The 19567-nt window shown below is 39.8% G+C and overlaps 4 protein-coding genes across 13 annotated transcripts in view; all 4 read right to left on the bottom strand.

Moving 5' to 3' along the window:
* Positions 1-13: 13 nt before the first annotated feature.
* Positions 14-1077, bottom strand: LOC121815323 (C-C chemokine receptor type 4-like). Its single transcript, XM_042225759.1, has 2 exons — positions 519-1077; positions 14-309 (listed from the first exon to the last, which is right to left on the bottom strand). The coding sequence occupies exons 1-2, from the start codon at positions 930-932 to the stop codon at positions 160-162; spliced, it is 564 nt and encodes a 187-aa protein (XP_042081693.1). The 5' UTR covers positions 933-1077; the 3' UTR covers positions 14-159.
* Positions 1078-2829: 1752 nt separating this feature from the next.
* On the bottom strand, positions 2830-5594 carry LOC102296734 (leukotriene B4 receptor 1). Its single transcript, XM_014337619.2, has one exon. It carries the CDS (start codon positions 4868-4870, stop codon positions 3911-3913), a length of 960 nt encoding a protein of 319 aa, XP_014193105.1. The 5' UTR covers positions 4871-5594; the 3' UTR covers positions 2830-3910.
* A 1479-nt stretch (positions 5595-7073) lies between these two features.
* Positions 7074-19567, bottom strand: part of snap91b (synaptosome associated protein 91b) — a 30480-nt gene continuing 17986 nt past the window's right edge. For 3 of the 9 annotated variants that reach the window (XM_014337702.2, XM_014337698.2, XM_014337712.2), the window contains 6 exons: positions 17577-17675; positions 13615-13689; positions 11227-11313; positions 10171-10232; positions 9209-9292; positions 7074-9106 (listed from right to left, as the gene is read on the bottom strand). In XM_014337702.2, coding sequence (XP_014193188.1) covers positions 9020-9106; positions 9209-9292; positions 10171-10232; positions 11227-11313; positions 13615-13689; positions 17577-17675 — 494 coding nt within the window. In that variant the 3' untranslated portion in view covers positions 7074-9019. The remainder of the gene's footprint in view (positions 9107-9208; positions 9293-10170; positions 10233-11226; positions 11314-13614; positions 13690-17576; positions 17676-19567) is intronic. The other 6 variants (XM_014337707.2, XM_014337706.2, XM_042227044.1 and 3 more) reach the window with 6 other exon arrangements.
* Positions 13696-17565, bottom strand: LOC121815573 (clathrin coat assembly protein AP180). 2 transcript variants are annotated; one of them, XR_006055191.1, is made up of 2 exons: positions 14768-17565; positions 13696-14423 (listed from the first exon to the last, which is right to left on the bottom strand). XR_006055191.1 is itself a non-coding variant. In XM_042227060.1 (2 exons), exons 1-2 carry the CDS (start codon positions 15387-15389, stop codon positions 14329-14331), a joined length of 426 nt encoding a protein of 141 aa, XP_042082994.1. In that variant the 5' UTR covers positions 15390-17565; the 3' UTR covers positions 13696-14328. The 2 variants fall into 2 exon arrangements, 1 of the variants encoding a protein (XP_042082994.1); XM_042227060.1 differs by having other exon boundaries at positions 15059-17565.

Below are 19567 nucleotides of genomic sequence, written 5' to 3'. Positions count from 1 at the left end.
CGATTTCTGAACGTCCTTCTTAACTGGTTACCAATTCTTTGGCCCAGAGTGGACAAATGAATAGAAGTAAATGTGTACAGGAGTGGATTCATGGTACTACTTAGAAATGTTAGTGTTCCAACAGCGTTCCAGGTGTCTTCACAAAACTTCAGCAGGCTCTCATTTTTTAGGGAAATAGCTGCCACTGCTAGCACATTTATGGCTAAATATGGCACCCACAGGCCAAAAAAGGTCACAATGATGCTGGTAATCAGTCTCGTGGTCTGTTGATTGTTGAAGAAAGCTGTCCGATTCACCTCTCTGTAGAGACTGATGTATGAAAAAACAATGATAGAAAATAAAACAAAACCAACCAGTATCTCTGTCAACAACACAGCTATTGACTGGCCCTCTGAGAAGTATTGATGTTTGCAATAAAACCAATGTGGTTGTTCTACCAGCTGTCGAACCACTAAAGCAGGAACGGACAGGATCATTGCAGACAGCCAGAGCGGAACCAGCAGCAAGCTTGCTCCTACCTGAGGTAAACTCCTCTGCAGGTGAACGACCTGAAGGTAACGCTGGATACTCATCATAGTCACAGTCAGCAGGCTGCCATAAACGCTGCAGTACATGAGGTATGACATGAGCTTGCAGCCCGCCAGGCCCAGGGTCCAGCTACAGACAAAGTAGTAAATCCATATTGGGAGGGTAGCCAAGCACAGCAGGTCTGACACAGCCAGGTTCAGCATCAAACTCTGGGTCAGATTGGACATGTTCTCCCAGTTTGGCTTGAGAATGATGACAGCGATGTTTCCAGGGAATCCCAGCAGAAAGCAGGTGGACAGCACCACCACAGGAAGTAGACTCCTGGGTTCCAAGAAGAAACTAGGTGAATATCCAGGACAGGAGGAGATGTTATAGGTAATATTGGTGGAGTTGAGTTGTGCCATGCTGCAAGCTTGCTTGCTCGGGTGTGTACTGAGCAAGTGATGATGACGATAAATGTGCAGTCAGGTAAACAAGTTGCTGTTTTTTGATGTAGTCAAAGAGGAACTGATAACAAGGAAACTGTGAGCTATGCAAAATCCCAAAGACACCTGCCACCATGTTTTCAGAATTTTGCATAACTCTTTCCACAAAAGGAAATATGGACACGAATAACTGGGAGTTTTGAATCTTTTTATTCATTTATTTTGCTAGTAGGAATCTTTTGGATTTTCCTTTTGGATTTTTGCATTTAGTAGCACATTTGTATGTCTTTGGTGAAATGGAAAATTTCTTTTAGTTTGAGATGGAGTGGAAAATAAAAAGCAAACATATCTTCTGTCTTGGACTATCTGAAAAGGATACAGTTTCTTGTCCTTTTTTTTTTTAGCTTTGTAACTCTGGAATATCGTCAGATCTTCAGCCTTTTTTTCAATTCTGACATATTACCCTAAAGCCTAAAGTTTTTGTGCTGTTGAACTACATTTCAAGGTTGTTGCTTGGCTCTGCGGTCTCCACCAACAAGTCCTATCTGAACAGGATATAGTTCGTTGTTTGTGTTTGTTTGTGTAACTTGGACTTGAGTTAGAAAAAAACAAAATCCAAGGATTTACCCACATCCCCTTACTCACACAAAGAGCTCTACTAATAATGTGACCTGCAATGCAAACATACATGGAGCTCAGAGGTATCCCACATGAACCAAATCGTAGGTCTCCATGTTGAACTACTGAGAAAAAGAACACACTTTGATTACACCTAAAATGTTGAACACTATTTTTCACACATTGAAGTTTATGTCATATAATTGGATATTGACCTTCTTGTGTGGGGTCTGTTTTTTTTTTACATTTGCTTTTAGTAATTTGATCAGTTTACCATCATGTTACCCTGTAATGAGAGAAAGGTTGACTCAGACTAACAAAACGATGGTCCGATCATCAAAAAAGATCAAAATCTCTCTAGCAGAAACTGCTGAAACTGCTGACTCTTGCCTGATATTTAACTGCAAAAGTGCAAGGTAAACCCATACCCATGTTCCTCTCTTTGAACTCTTATTTTAACAAAAGCTTTATTGTTTTGAATGTGTTGGTTTTCTTTGCATCCAAGAGCTCTTTGGTTTTTGCATTTTTTCTTATCATGGGTATTTGCATGACCCTTTTTTGTATGTAACCTGTGTGAGCTGTTTATCATGGACCCGAATGCAAATAACTGTAGGGAGGAGTACACTCATTAAGTGAGTATTAGTTCAGAGCTCCACAAACACAGAGAATTCCGGAAGAGAATCCAAAAGACCCCAGAAAAAAACAAGAAATACACATAGTCAGGGTTATGTCACAAAGCTCCAAAGGACGACAAAACAAAAGAATAACTGGAGACTAAGACAACACACATCCATGCACCCTGTATGTGCCCGTAGGTCAAATTGGTTCAAAAGTTTGCTGGAACAGGGAAGGCAGTGACAGATTTCACAAGTGATGAGAGAAAAGATAAGTAGAGTCGTACATGTTTTCATTTACAAAAAAAAAAACATACAAGAAAACATTTCATCTTTTGAGCAGCTTTACATATACTGATTTGAACCAACAGTAAAACAGATAAAATGGTCGTCTCCGATGTGGTTTTAGTATCAGAGTTACAATTAGGTGGTTGTTAGTTTGTGCCTAAGGGTTAGGGTTAGGCATTCATTTTTTATTGTTAGATGTCCTCACTAAGATATAAAAACAAGTGTATGTGTGTGTGTGTGTGTATTATTTATTTACTTATATGAAGCAGCATTCAATTATAAATAATAAAAAATGAAAATATTCCTCTAAATATGTTCACAAATGATACATTTATATTCCTGTCAACTGACATTTTGAACTGCAAAAGTATGAGATAAACCCTTGTCAGATCTCTCTCTAAACAACACAATACATCTTTATTTAATAAAAGATTTTATTTTTTTATACAGGAAGGAGAAAAATAAGTTGGAATGATTTTTTGTTATTATTGGTTTTGTTTTTGCTTGGAAGCTGCTTATTGTTGACCCAGATGAAAAAACACAGGAGGCTGGAGTAAACTCAAAGCAATCATTTATGCTGATTAGTAAAAAAAAATTCCAGAACACGGGGAAATCAGCAAGGACGCCCCCGTAAAAAAAATTAATAATAATAATAATTAAAAAATTACATAAATACATGAGAATGAGGGGATACGATAACAAGTGCACAGCTGGAGATAATAGACCTAATGAGATGGGAGAACTCAACAGAAGAGCACTGCACCTTCTCGCAGGATCTTTTTCTGGGCAATTGTGCAACCACTACAATATGGCGCATTTGTAAAGACTAATAAACATAATAATATTTAAATGTAAAAAAGAAGTAAAGAAAGAAAAGATAACTAAACATCTTTTAACTTACATTTTCTTTGTGAATTATAACTATAAAGTATATTATCATCATTAGTATTAGGATTAGTATTATGAAATATACTACTTATTCCTTCTTTGTTAACTCGTGATTTTTGGACAGGCTGCTTTCAGCATTGGCAGGGTCGGTGGTTGGATAGGTTTATTCTGCAAAGCTAATTGATTTGGTTTTGGAAATTTAGGATCTACTTGTATGCATTTGATGTCTGAAGTATGGCATGCAATAGGGGATGGTAACAGTTAAAGATGATTATAATGATGATTTAAACAAGATTAAAAACTATGGAGATTAGACTATAATTTATGGTAAAATATACGTATATCACTTAATACTGGGTACTTTGTTTTGAATGTTTACCTGATTCCATGTCAACAAACATTGCATTCTATACAAACATGTTGTTTTGCAGCTCTGGGTGAGGACCAGCTTTAATCAGTACACAGCTGATGTGAGAAAAAAATGTCATCATTAAACCACCAAATACCTACAGTTTGCTGTGACAAACACAGAGTACCACAGCACCTTCATCACTGAGCAGTTTCTGCAGTGATATCTGATAACTCAGGCAGCTTTTGGAGAATTCTGAACTTCTCCATTAAATATTTAGCACTTTTTTGGCAAAGAGTGAACAAATGATTAGAAGTAAAGGCATACATGAGCGGATTTACGGCACTGTTTACAAATGTTACAGAGGCAAAAGCATTCCAGGTGTCCTCACAAAACTTCATCACGGGATTGTTATGTAGGGAAACAGCTGCTATCTCCACAATATTCATGACAAGACATGGCACCCACAGGACAAAAACAGTCCCAACGATGCTGATAATCAGTCTCGTGGTCTGTGGATTGTTGAAAAAGGCTGCCCGATTCACCTTTCTGTAGAGACTGATGTATGAAAAAGCTATGACAAAAACTGCCACAAATCCTGTCAGGAATCCTGTGAACACCATAGCAATCCTCTGGCCCTCAGAGGAGTAGTGAGCTTTGCAGCGTATCCAGTGCTGATCGTCGTCCAGGTTTCGAACCACTAAAACAGGGATGGACAGGATCGTTGAAACCAGCCAGAGCGGAACCAGCAGCTGCCATGCTTCAACTTCATGTAACCTCCTCTCAAAGTGCACCACCTGAAGGTAACGCTGGATGCTCATTGCAGTCACAGTCAGTAGGCTACCATAAACACTGCAGTAGCCAAGGTATGTTACCAGCTTGCAGACCTCAACCCCAAAGGTCCAACTATTGAGATACGAGTATGTCCACACTGGAATGGTAAGCATGCAGAGCAGGTCTGACACAGCCAGGTTCAGCATTAAACTCTGGCTCAGACTGGACATGTTCTCCCAGTTTGGCTTGAGAATCATCACAGCAATGTTTCCAAGGAATCCCAGCAGGAAGCAGATGGACAGCACTGTTGCAGGAATCAGACTTCTGGAGTCCAAAGAGGTTAGAGATGAATTTCCAGCAGAGGAGTTGTCGTTATAAGTAACCATGGTGGAGCCGAGTTGTGGTATGTTTCAAGCTTGCTGACTGTCATGCACTGAACAAGTCATGATGATATGGTGAGCAAGCTGTTCTCCTTTGATGAAAGAGAAACTAATAACAGAGAAACAGTTATGCTAATGCGAACATTTTCCATTTAAATTAGGTGTGGATCATGACGAGCTTGTGGAATGAATTAACCATTGTTGCATGTAGCAGTAAGGCTGGCTGTAAAATAAAGCAACAAGTGTTAAAAAAACAAAACAAAACAGGTTAGATCTGCTCTGGCCTTGTGCGTGTGGTAATAACATGCTCATGACAGGACACACTTAAAAAGGCCAATTAACATGAACTTGAAGTTCACAGTTTAACTGCAAAAGCAGCAGATAACCCCATACTTAAAGTTGTTATATGCCAGATTGGGATGTAGATGAGTACCTGCATACAGCCTGCCCTTGCATTTTTTCCCCCCGCTTTGAACTCAAATGATGGAACAAGTCGGGAAGATAAGCGGGTTTCCAAGGAATCAATGAGACATCCACAGGAAGAACCCCGGCACACTCTGCAGGAGTTCACCACAATATCTTATCTCAGAATCCTGCTTTATTAAAAAGTGTTATCTTCATTTTAGATGTTAAAAAGTATTTGCAGCTCCCAGGTTGCTGACCCCTGCCTTAGTCCAATTTGGGGGAATTCAGATCTTTTTCATTACACATTTAGCATTTTTTGGCAAAGAGTGAAAAAACAATTAACCCTCTCAGGCTCAAATTAAACTTTTTGTTGCTAATGCACAACCAAGTCCTGCAGTGGTACTTCTGAGTAAAAAAAGACTCATAAAATATGTATGTGGGGTAATCAGGTTGTTAGTTTTCAACTGTTGCAAATGGGCAACGCCTGCCTCGAGAGGGTTAAAAGTAAAGGAGTGGATTCACGGCACTGTTTACAAATGGTACAGAGGCAAAAGTGCCCCAGTTGTCCTCACAAAACCTCAGCAGGGGCTTGTTATTTAGGGAAACAGCTGCTATCTCCACAATATTCATGGCATAATATGGCACATGTAGAACAAAAACAGTCACAACAATGCTGATAATCAGTCTCGTGGTCTGTGGATTGTTGAAAAAGGCTGCCCGATTCACTTTTCTGTAGAGACTGATGTATGAAAAAGCTATAACAAAAATACCACAAATCCTACCAGGAATCCTGTGAACACCATATCAATCCTCTGGCCCTCAGAGGAGTAGTGAGCTTTGCAGCGTATCCAGTGCTGATCGTCGTCCAGGTTTTGAACCACTAAAACAGGGATGGACAGGATCATTGAAACCAGCCACAGTGGAACCAACAGCTGCCATGCTTCAACGTCATGTAACCTCCTCTCAAAGTGCACCACCTGAAGGTAACGCTGGATGCTCATTGCAGCCACCGTGAAACAGCTGCCTCTAGCGCTGCAGTAAATAAGGTGTGTTACCCGACACAGCATGTACCAGCATATAGAGGAAGTGGCTCACATCCAGAAATCCTACTAGTGGCTGGACAAAGATCAAGTGAAAGACAGCAAAGAGGCTCTAATCATGGCAGCACAGGAACAAGCTCTAAGTACAAGATCCATAGAGGCTGGGGTCTACCACACCAGGCAGTACCCCAGATGGGTGAGAAGGGATTTATTATTATTTTTGGAATGTATACATATGCAAAACATGCAATGTTCACAAGTGCTCAATATGTCCCCCTGCGACAGATAGCTAACAATCATATTAGATTCATTATATGAATCTAATAATATGATAGCACAACTTACATTTGCTTTTGCAAGCATGACTAGAGTCACTACAGCCTCTGTTGTTGTTGTTGTTGTGCAATTTCACATTTAGATTTTCAAGGCCACTGCTACCTACCAGCAACCATGTGAAACTCATGAATCCCCTCTTTCTAACAATATGTGCTTCAATTGTTAATTGTGAATATCCACCTTTCATTTATTTTTTTAGTTTCCTTTTTCATTATTTTGGGTAGTGTTCATATCACAAACACTTTTTTTGTTGTTAAATATAAATAGTGCTGATAGAAACCAAAGCAGGCATAAGTGATGAACTGAGGTCACTGAGATCAACAGATGTGTCTTTTATTGCATCTCATTTGGACTCACATGCAGGTGGGGTTGAGGGAGGGGGGGTGATGCCATCCATGTAACAAAAAACAAAAGAAAGGAATCCTTCATTTTTGATATTCATCCACATTCTTCTTGTTTTTAGGTGCCATTTTTATTTTTCCTTCAACACTTTGTTAATGCCACAATGGATTAAGATACAGTCACTTTTTGAAATAATACACAGAACATCCAGCGTATACTCGAGTGCTTTACAGTGAGCCCGTTAGCAGCACATGAACAAATGTACCAACTGCTGCTCTATCACAAATCACCCAAAAACAACTGAGGCCAATCACAAACACTTCCTCGTGTCTTTGTTTCCACCTTAACTTGGACTCATCGTACGTAGAGACAAAACAAGGAATGGAGCTCTTTCAGAGTGCCTCCCAGATTCACCTGTTTCACGTCATGATGCAGTACCACTCCACACCAGCAAAGGGCGACACAGCACACACTCTGAGCAACATTTCCACTCAATATTTGTTACAGCTTCAGAGGTATGTACAAAGTGGGAAACTTTTTAGTCTACTTGCATTTTTATCCAACCATATAATTTAATGTAACTAAAAATATATGATACACTTTTTCACTTAAAATAAAGAAAATATGTATAATCTGTCATTTAAAATAGTCTAAAATGCATATGTCAATTTTTGCATGTTTCATACAATCCCTAAAAAAAGATAATGTGAAAATGAAACGAAACACTGTTTAATGTCTTTAGTGATAAGCCCAGATTTGCAGTGCAAGTGGTGTTTAAGTACATTTTGATAAGGAGCTTTTGTCCAAAAAAACTTGAAGTAGACAGGTAGGATGGATGGCCATCAGATATATATGGGTACAACCAAGTCTTTAATGACAATAAACAGTATTAGTCTGAACAACAGGGATAGAGGAGTGGGAGTTGGCCAGTGAAGTTACACCGAACACAGTCCACATTGAACAACACAGTCCTCGTCTGGGAGATGCGCAAAGAAACCAACATATATCCACCATTCCAAGTCAGCTGATACGCCAAAATCCAGAATGAATCTAAATACACATTTACTGATTTTTTTTGTTAATTTTTCTGTAGTATATTAAGTAAATGTTAACACTGAATAACACACACACCCACACACACATAAACGGAATTCTCTTTTTCTGTATCTAGGGTTCACATTCACAGTTGTGCTACAACATTAGATAAAGAGGGCAGGTTGCTTTCAGGGGGTGGGGGGGCAAAGATCGAAGAGTTGATGGCTGGCTGAAGAGGCTGAGAAAAAAGGGGGGGGGGGGGGGGGGGTCAGACATCCACTTCCACAGAGCTCCAGACAGGATGACAAACCTACACAGAGAAAGAACATGGTCTTGTTTTAGCTTTCTGTCAGAGGAATGTGTTAGCAGACACAACATATTGCATTATTTTTATTAAACAGCATGAAACTGGCATGTGATATCGGATTTAACTGTCACAAGATGTTTTCCCTAACCCTAATGTCACACATTTGGTTTCTTTACCTTATCGGTACTGTTGTGGATCCCAATCCAAAGCAGCTTTTAGCACATTTTGTTTTGTGAATGCTGATCACTTAAAATTTGTGAAGTCTACTTTCAGAAAAAATCTTGATATTTGCCAAAGACTTCTGTCTGTTTAAAAAAAAAAAAAAAAACTCAGAAAAACCACCCTTAATTTTATCTTCAGGTCTGGGAACCACTTTTCAAGCATCAAATTGAACTTGCATGTTGTTATTGTTTAAGGCTCAAATTCTTCTCCTTATGCTTTGCTATTTCATGACATATGAGATAGTTTAGTTTAGCAATTGCACAACAGGTTTACAACAAGCAACAAGCATGTCTACATCTTAAGCAGAATAACTGATGGTAGTAGTGCTGTAGATTACTGTTATGCCTAAACCCCAGCCTGTTCTACAGAGAAAAACTATACGAATGTTATCCGTAATGAGAGGAATCTGCAGTTTCAGCATACTATCAGTAAAGATGTGTACCTTGGGGGTTTCTGGGATCAGTCAGTCTACATGAAGTCCTTAATATTGAGGTCATCCAGAGCGTTCCTGGGTGGTGGAGGCTTCCTGGGGCTCTGGGCGATTCCAGGAGACATCTGTAAAACACCTTATTTTAGCACTCATATTCCTTCTTTTGTCATTGTAACCTGTGCAAATAATAATATTTTCCATTGTAAAAAAAAAATCAAGTGTGTTACCGGTGCTCCTGGGGTCACCCCAGCGGCTGGGAAGCCTGGTCTCGCCATTGGCATCATGGGAGCTCCAGCAACCGGTGCTCCGGCCTAATGGAATGGAAAAGAGTCAATAAAACTAGATGTCTGTTATTTTATGGGTGTGTGAGGGCCACCCAAAGGGGGTGATTGTCCATTAGTTATCCAGTAATGTCCTGCCTGGGCATTACTAGACTGGACTGGAGGTCTTACCATGGTGAAGCTAGGGTGAATCCCCATAAAAGGACTGACACCCATGGGTATGGTCTAAAGGTGTGGACGAGAGGGGATGGAGAGGAGGAGGTGGGATGTTACTATACTACATTTCAGATGAAAATATGGCAAAATGAACACAGAAAACAAAAATTTAAGGTAAAAAAAAAAAAGGACAGACACACCAAATGCTGGACAAAACAAACTGGCACACAAGAAACGAGGACACGCCACAACAGAAAGCCCAACTTCATCTTCAGTTTTTGTTGTCTATTTGCATATGAACAGGGGTTCAGAGAGCAGTGAAGCTTGTTTCATGTAGCCTTCAGATGGAAGCGTCAAACCAACTGCAATGTCCAGGTTTGCCTCAACTCAATCAGGTTTCAAACAAAACTCAAAAATTAATAGCTGTTTCCAAGCAACAGCTTCTTAATGCAGTACTATCACTTCCCCCTTCATCACTCTCCAGTAAATATTCCAGAAACACACATTAGGCTGAATTAAATTTATGCCCTGCTTCCTAGCTTTATGGTACACCTGGAACCTGGAGAGCTGGGCCATATTGAAAAGAAAGAGGACAAATCTCCAAAACATAAGCATTTGTTATAAGTTGTTTTTTTCCCGTTTCTTTTCCATATGGTGATGAAGGCGACACTTGTGACTGCTGCTACAGGTTTGCCCTATCTGTCGCTGGCATGCGGCTCCACTCCATGCTTTAAGACACAGACAACATTTACCATCGGAGCACCCCAACTTGGGGGAGCTACCTGAGGGGCCGCTGGAGTTCCCATTGTGAGATCTTGGAAGGAAAGAAAGAGAGAAAAAAGGTACTGCAAAAAAATCTGTCGCATCATTTGTAACTTGTAATTTACTGCAGTGATTTCTAAGTTACAAGACAGAAAGTCAGTTAAAGTAGATGTTTGCCATTTTAGTAGATGAGTTTCTTTGCTTTCTTTTAACAGAGGTGGAAAGATTAATAAGTTGGCTTATCTTTAACACAAGCACTCTTAAAGTTCACAAGAATGATTTACTTTCATAAATAATTTTAAGTGTAAAGAAACATATTTGTGGTTTATAGGGGAGTTAGAGCTACTGCTGCTATTTTTACTTGACTTTTTTTAAAATTGTGAACTAAGTGTCAGATGGAGTCACACACTCAAAAAATGACTCTTTGCCCTCATAAACTTTAAGCAACTCACTCTGTGAGTTTGGTGCTATCAGAGGTTTCTTCCTTTTAAAAGGGAGTTTTTCCTTCCCACTGTCACCAAGCACTTGCTCATAGGTGGTCATCTGATGATTGGTGCTTTCTCTGTAATTTTATAGAGTCTTTACCATACAAAATAAAGCAACTTGAGGTGATTGTTGATGTGATTTGGTCCTATAGAAATATAACTGATTTGAACTGAATATTGAATAAATGTAATGATTGTACGCCACTCAAATAAAATTCATTTCACCAAATTCCCAAATGTTTTACATTGTAACAAAATTATAAGTATTCAAATTACTTAGTTAGCATTTTGGGCATGTATACCATAAATAGGTTTGGCTCTGTTAAATATAAAAGAAAATGTGACTGCCAGCACATCTAACGTTCCCAAGACTGCTTTTCTCTTTTGTTTAATATGTAAAGAAGTAACTCTCAAGCCTTTCACAATTTATTTAGAATGAATAAATAAAGCAAACCTTGCAATTTAAGAATCTCTGCTGGAGAACAAACAAGCATATTTCTCAAAATGTTAATTTACTGCATTACATAGTCCAGAAATCTAGAAATCTAAAACTCTACTTACTACTTGCCATGTTAGCCATAGAGGTGTCAACATCCCCAGCCTGGGGAGTCACTGTGGGCTTCATTACATCCCCTAGGCCATCAAATACTACAGCAGGGAGGAGGTGCAACAGGGAAGGGAGAAGATGGACAGGGGAGGGAGATATTAGTATCCTTCACTACAAGCAATTCTCACACTCTACTACAACTCAGGAGCAGGCCTTCTTATTACTTGGGATATTACCATGACAACCAACAGATGTCTCCATGACAACAGCAAAAAGAGAGCATTGAAATGTAACCTACTGAAGAAGAGTTGGTTCATTTAAAATACGACATATGGTTTCTTTTTGGAAAATACTAAATCTTAGTGAATTTCAATCATGTGAAATAGAATATAACATAAAACCATCGAATATATGACTCAGGAGACATCTGTTATGATCAATTGCAGTAAGATAAAGAACTTTAAAAGTACATATATATGTGGGACAGATATAAACCTGAGCTTGCTTCTGCATAGCATCAAACATGATGTCAAGAATGCGACCGTTAATGTAGTTTTCCCATGAGTTTGTGACTGCTGCAGAAACTGGCATGAGGGCAGAAGCACTGAAGCTAGAATGAAGCTGGGTTAAATGCTAAAGAAGCACTGAATAATAACTGCTACTTCACACAGTCCTCATAACCGTCAAGCATCTGGTGTTTCAGGAGAAAGTGCAGCTGAGCTTGCCTTGCACCACCGCAATGCAGTGCACTGTGGGAAATTAGCGTGTTAAAGAGCAAGGGGACTCACCCAATCAAATGGCAGGAAGCAAGAAATGAGCCAGCCCAAGAGCCAGATGGAGAAAGAGAGCGAGGGAGAGAGAAAGAGAGGAGAGTAAAAAAAAAAAGCACAGATGCCAAAGAGAGAGAGGGGAAAATGCAATGAGGTTTCAATAGAGTGTTTTTTTTTCTAAGGAGGTTATTGTATGGTTGATAGAAAAGAAGGAAAAGAGAAAGAGTTAAGCCTTAAAGCAGAAGTATTGCAGACCATTAGTTATATAATATGAGACCAGCAGCACAAAAGGAGAGGACCAGGAACCACATAAGCAGGGATCAAGTATTGAAAGGTGAGAAAGATTGGAGGATTTTCCGAAGAATGTAAGTCGTCATAAGCAAAATGTGATGCTGTTATGATGAAACTGAAGCAAAAACCAAGCCAGCAGAAACATGCACCATTTTGTGTGGCACAAACAATGTTGATGTATGTTGCTGTTAAAAGTTAATAAATACAATCCAAAGAGAAGCTGCTGACAGCAAACTATTTCATTAACCATTACCAAAGTTAATAGAAACAGTAAGTGATACATTCACTGACATGAAACAGCTAGTCTGGCAAGCAAACCGATTTTAAGATTATCAAAGAAAGTGTTAGTAAAATATTGTAAAGTGATATTATGGTATTAGCAGGACAACAACAAGGAATCATGAGTGTTATTACAAGATGAACAGCTGTAGCCATGGATGAATGATCAGGTTAGGGCCTCTGAGCTAAGCAGAAACCCCAACCTATTCTTTTTTGGACAGGGCATCCAGGGCCCAAAAGACAGGAGAAGCAAGGTCGATAGAACTATTAACACATAAAAGTTCCACAATATGTTTAATAAGTCATGTTAACTCATCAACCAAAGCCTTACTGTATTCAAACAATATATTATTACTAATATTATGAATCAAATCCTTTTGTGCCGTCTGTCATTTGCAGAACATGCATGTGAACCTGTTGATGTCAAGTAGCCTATGCAACCGTTTTTGTTTTTGGCAAGTGTCAGAAAAAAAACAGAGTAGCTCCTCTGTGCAGCAGCATTATAAATTATGTTTAGCAAGCCAAAGCAAAAAAAAAGTGGTCCTTAAAAGAGGAAGGAGAGTAGAGGGGAGGACTTTGGACTTAAGGAACTTGAGCAGCACTGACTTTGCTGAGAGCATGGTCTGAAAGGTGAAGTTCTGATGAGTGAGTAGTTTGTTACCGCATATATATTAATAATATAGACTCATATTTGGAGTGCATGAGTCCATCATTGAAATAATTGTTGAGTGGGGAATTCTATAAATGAGCGTGCTTGTTTGGTACCATGACCCCATCCAGTCAGTCTGTGAGGACCTCTGGTTAATGTTCTCTCTTTTATTCCACGCTTACAGACTTTACAAAACAATACCATCAGTCTATTTCCACTTTAAACTCGACAAAAACAAACCTTAATACAGAGGCTTTAGCTCAGGAGCCTCCAGACCTGTGCTCATAATATCTGTTATGAAATCCATCCATGACCACAATACATGCAGTGAGAGGGAACTATTTCATACAAACATGATGATATAACCTTCACTGATCACATTCAGGTTGGCACTTCCACATCTGAGGATTTACCTGACATCAGTTCAGCACCGGGGGCAACCGGAGCAGGGGCAGCAGCAGCAGCTGGGGCATCTCCTCCTGTAGGCTCTGGCAGGTCAACCAAAAAACATAAACACAGTCCACCATTCATTCCATGACAGGGTCGCAGTGGGTCGAGCCATTTCCATCGCAGCATTAAGGCAAAGAAGGGGAACAATCAGCCTTCAGCTTCACACTATTAATGTCAGACAAAATGCTTAGAGTTAGAAAAGAGGGCTTGAAAGCATGAGCGCAGGATTTTCGATTTCAGAAAATGAAAACATCACACACACATACTGCTTATAAAAATGGCCTTTTCACATGTAACACTCAGATATACACAGCAAGGAATTTTAGTTGTTAGATTTGTGCTCATAATCCTATTTTTCTAGAGGATAAATGAGAGCAAGTATAATTGTGCTGAAGTAGTGTAGCCACTTTTAGTTTAAAAGGAAGAAAATCTTGAGCCAGAGTCATTATTAGCAGTTGATAAATACTTTGACTCATCTCAGCTATCTGTGTGCGAATCTCCAATAATGTATCCACCCACATGAATAACAAAAACAAAATATACAGCAGCAACAATCGCAATAGCTATGATCATAAAGGAGAAAACCTGATGGTTTCAAAATCACTTGTTTCATTTTATGTCCTTCGCTTCCTCAGCGTGAACAAGAGAGGCAGAGTGAGGGGAGGCGGTCATGTGAGTTACCCACCACCAAACAGATTCATGATGGCTCCTGTGTCAAGTTTGGATGGGGGTGCTGAGGAGAGGATGGGGGCAGAGGAGCTGAACACATCCGCTGGAGGAGGCAAGGTGGAGATTATGTTTTTAGACCCCAAACACGCACAAATACACACTAAACACACACACACACAGAAACTATTCATTATAATGCACAGTGCGCTTTTATCAAGTTCAGTTTCAGTGCACGCAGTACATGCCGGAATAAGAAAAGAGGTAAGTGTCATTCACTAAATGCTTCAGACAGCTCAGTGGCTTTCAGCTGACCCATAACAGAGCAATCTCATTTCCTTCTTTTCTTCCCTGATCAAAGCCAAGGACAAAGCTGAAAAACACAAACAGCAAGACAGGATATGAGAGTAAGAGCACGCGCAAGATGGCAGATTGAGTGCAAAAGGGTACCTGCTGAAAACAAGTCAGCACTGGGAGCGAGGTCTGTTTTGGAGAAGCTCGTGTCTGGCATGGAGTCAAAGATATCTACAAATACATGCGCACCCAAGACAGGAATATTAAAAAGCTCAAACTCTTTCAACTGGAGAGGCAAAGCTGCAAACATGTGCACATTTTCCCTCATAAAAATAATGACAAAAAAATGGCAAACAGCCTCAAACCACAGAGTCAAGAAGACACCAGCCTGCCTCAGTATGATGCGATAGTTACTAATGCCGGATCACACAAATCTCCAATGTTTACCACTGAAAAGGTCAATCCCAGGGCTGGTGGTGCTGGCGGCAATAGGAGCTGAAATGGTTGCAGTGGTGGTGATGGTGTTGGATGAGGAGGTGAAGAGCGGTGAAGGGGAATGGGAAGGGGAGGGCTGGGGCACACCCGAGCTAAAACAGGCATCCAGGGAACTAGCCGGGTTATTGCTCTCCACTGACATCATGCCGAAAAGGTCTAGACCTGAAGACGCTGCGTTGGTGCTACCATCTGAGGGAGCAAAGGGGTCTTTTGGGAGGAAATGGGGGGTGTTGGGGGGTAGGAAAGAAATGTAAAACATTGAGAAAAGGGGAATGTTAGACATTGACTTTGATACAAAAGAGAGCAGACATACGGCACTGAGCAAAGGCTTAGGTCAATTCTAGACATTAGATATCTGGTCCCCCGCAGAGGCCTGATCCCAATATCAATGCGTCAGTCTGTCTTTACACAAAAAGACAGTGAAAAGTGAGAGACAGGCTGACACAGAAAAACTGCAGCAAGTGCTTCAAGATGCTTTGAAAAATGTTCCTTTGAGAACTGGTGCTGCATCAAAGAAAAAGTGCAAGCACAACAATTACTGATTTGAGGGTGAACTTATGAAGCTACTCACTGCATTATTTTTCAACATTTTTGCACAATACTGTATGTTTTATGTAACGGTTACAGGAGTACCGCAATAACCACAAGAAGGAGGTCAGAGAAATGGAAAACATCAGATGGGAATGATAGGAGGTGAAAATGTGCAGAGCTCCAACATACTCCTGCTGTCAGTCGTAACAGTTACAGCTATAAATAGCATCTGTGATGGGAGAGAAAATGACAAACAACTGGAGCGGATATTAAATCCTTTCACAGTCCATAACGTTAGGAACTTCAAATAAAACCAGGCAGTCTTCTCCATAACAGAAAGTCTAAAGTTTTCTTGTGATGACAAAAGACAAGCATGAATATTCTTGCTCTTGAACGCCACTAACAAGATTTCCCTTCCATACCCAAGCAGTAATGATGAATGAATCCATACTACCTGCACAAAGACGTGAGTTTAAACCCTCATTAACCTTTACACATTCACAACCACAGGCATCTACATCTTTCTCTGTAAAGTTATAACATTTTCTTCTTTCACAGTCATAATAAAAGAAATACAAAAACAACATAACAAGCAATATATTCCATTAAAGTCCTGTATTTTAACAACTCTTTGTTGTGCCCATGTTATCTCCATGTTCTGAGTTCAAACTACGGAAATGCACAGAAGTCGAAAGAATACCTTCCTAACTAGGAAAATAAAGTATGTAAGTAAAATATAGTAATTATTGATGAGAAACTCTGACTCACACAATTGCATTCTTCTACCGTGACACTATCGAGAGTGTGCTGGTGCACGCCATCCCTGTGTGGTACGCTGGTTGCACAACAGCTGACAAGAAGAGACTACAGAGGGTCATCAGAACTGCAGAGAAGGTGATCGGCTGTCCACTCCCCTCCCTGGACTTAATTGGCAGCTCAAGATGTCTCTCCAGAGCCAGGGCAATTATAAAGGACCACCTCCATCCTAACCACCACCTCTTCAACATCCTGCCCTCTGGAAAAAGGCTCAGATCCATCAGGTGCAAAACCAACAGACTAAAGAACAGCTTCTTCCCGTGGGCTGTCAGAACTCTTAATACAAACTAAGAGTGTGTAAAGACTTCCCCAACACATCCACCCTGACACTGCTGTTGATCATCTATGTGCAATATCTCAGTCTTTCCATGTTCTGTGCTATATTTTTTGCTCATGTGCAATTATTTTGGTCCCAGTCTGTTTCAATGTTTCCTACACATACACCATGTATATAGTTCCACTCACATATGTATACATGTACACTGTTTTTTTTATTTTATTCTATTTATTTAATTATTTATTTCTTTTCCGCCTTCGTTGTATATTGGTTTCTCTTCTTCTTACTTTATCACCTTTGTGGTTCAGCTACCCAATTTCGCTGTGCAAGAAACTGCACAATGACAAGAAAAAGCTCTAAGTCTCTAAGTCTAAGTCTCTAAATAAATATGCGCATTTTGAAAAGTTACAGGAGAAAATATAAAGCCATGATAGCGTGACTCAACGTACACAAACAAAAGCTAGCATTATTTTAATAGTTACACCTGTACCTTTTCTACTGTGAGTAGGTTTTTTATTACTCTGTGTAATAAAAAAAAAAAAAAACAACAACTTTGAAACAATTGGTTTTTATTTTAGATAGCTGTAGCTGTTGAAGCCAGCAAATCTCTAAAGCTTAATTAAGCTAATATTAGCATCACAAATTAGCTCACAGCTTCTTTCCTGTTGAGGTTTTGAGTTTTTAGCTAACTTGCTTTGCTGTATTGTTTGTATGTTTTCATGCAGAAAACATGTAAAGAAAGAATTGCTTAACTGCGTGTTTTTTGTTGTTGTTGCTTTCTCATGTATGCCACTGGCTGACACACATACACACTCTCTCTCACACAGACAGATGTTGGTCACCCACCAGTTCCAGTGTTGGCAGCTGGGGTGGATGTAGCAGCAGCCCCACCTTCAGCTGCTCCTGCGGAGGCCTCAGCGGCAGGAGCAGGACTTGCGAAGGCTTCTGCAAAACCCCAGGAGAGGACAGAAACGCGGAGAGAGACAGATGAAGAAATAAGGATAAAAAAGAGAGAGTCAAAAAGCCAGAGGAAAACAAGACTATTAAGAAAAAAGAACATAAGATTAAAGCGTTTAAGTTGCAGAAGCATTTTTAAGCTGTTTTCAGCTTTTAGAAACAGCAGCGTACAGAACTGTTATGTGACATCAATGACTGACAGGTGAATGAGCAAATGGGAATACAGACAGGAGGCATTACAGCAAGGATTAATCTAGTGCACAAAGAGCCGAATAAGCCAGGACTCTACAAGTGTTACAGCTGCCATCTGTAGCTGTAGACATGTGACAGGGTTTGATAGAATTGCTTTTCAGAGATCAAAGAAAAGCATTACGGCCTATCAAACAGGACGCATGAGTGCAGCAGTGTATATACAAGCCAAAAGTGAACATGTGGTGAGTATGTGGAGAATATCTGTAGAAATATTAAGTCTAAATCTGATTGTACATTTTGTATGGATTAAAATAATGTGATTAAATGTGATTGCTTTCCCAAAAAAGCACATCACATAAAACTGCGTACCACCGATAAACGATTAAAACACAACTCATCACTAAACTGCTTGTTAGTCATTCTTATTATCATATTAGCTAGTTCATTCATTTAAATTCTATATTGAGATATTTTTCACATCAGAATTTCACTTTTAGTAATTTAAATAATGACACTTTTCATGACACTAAAGCATTGATACTGCCCACATAGTTACACACTTTACCCAAGTAAATTTCTTCCAAGAAGGAGCAACCCTGAATGGTGACAAGATTTCATGTACCTCTCCAAATCTGATCAATTCCGCTCATAACATTTTGAAACAAAAGTTGTAATTGCAGTACTGTACTTAGCTGCGGTGTGCTGTGGAAATAACAGCTCATGGATAATTCGGACCACCCTGTGCACCACTTAGTGCACAGTACTTTTAGTAATAGACTGATTTTTTGTTTGTTGCTACATGATCAGACACAGGAAATCTTTTATACCACACGTTAGCCACTATACCACTCTCTGTAATACAGTAGATTATTATTATGTCACGGAGCACAGGAAAAGCAAGCCAACGGTCCAGAACTACAATCCTGGCTGTGCACAAATTCAGCCAAGCAATGAACTGATCAAGAACAACTGGCATGCAACATCTCTCAAAGCTATGCTAGAATGATAGTTTATTGAACAGGGTTTGATGCATCAACTGCAAATTAACAATGCCCTATTTTGCCCCCAAATCTTTATCTAGCAAACCTTTCAACTATGACGAGAAAAACCCCACTCAGCACAGCCACGCATGCCTGGGAGTGGAACCTAACCAGTCAGCCGGCTTTTTTGTCTTTGGCCTGTGGTGGTAACGCTGTCTGGATTTACAGTTTCTTGTAAATCTTGTAGAGTTTCTATCAGAAGAAACTTTGCAATCTTCACCTTGTAGTTAGACCCTTCATGTTCACCCAATATGTGTTCCTGTCACTAATGTGCACACTCTGTGAGCCCAAAGCAAGAGGCAAACCTATTGAGTCTCCTCACTAAGAAACACTTTTAATAACCCTGCTGAAGTATAGACAGTGATAAGTTACAGATTAATCTTGTGAAATAAGTCAGCATTGCTGCAGGGTAGCTGATAGTTCCCCCAGCTCTACCCTCACATGAAAATGAACAACGTCACAAGAAAATGAACATAGTAACCTCCAAAATGGCAAACCCTAGTTCACAAACCATCTTTTCTACACAACCTGCATGGAAGCATTTCTTTCTTTTCACCTTCTTTTAACGCTGAGTAATATCAATGCCGGCCAAAATTACGATCAGCATCTTGTTAATAAATTGCTGTTTTTAGGGCATCAACGTCAAAA

This window comes from Haplochromis burtoni, unplaced genomic scaffold (assembly GCF_018398535.1).
Source record: "Haplochromis burtoni strain Fernald_Lab_line unplaced genomic scaffold, NCSU_Asbu1 Contig_8, whole genome shotgun sequence".
Taxonomy (NCBI): Eukaryota; Metazoa; Chordata; class Actinopteri; order Cichliformes; family Cichlidae; genus Haplochromis; species Haplochromis burtoni.
Note: the sequence above shows the minus strand (reverse complement) of the source record. Positions and strands in the feature narration are given on the sequence as shown.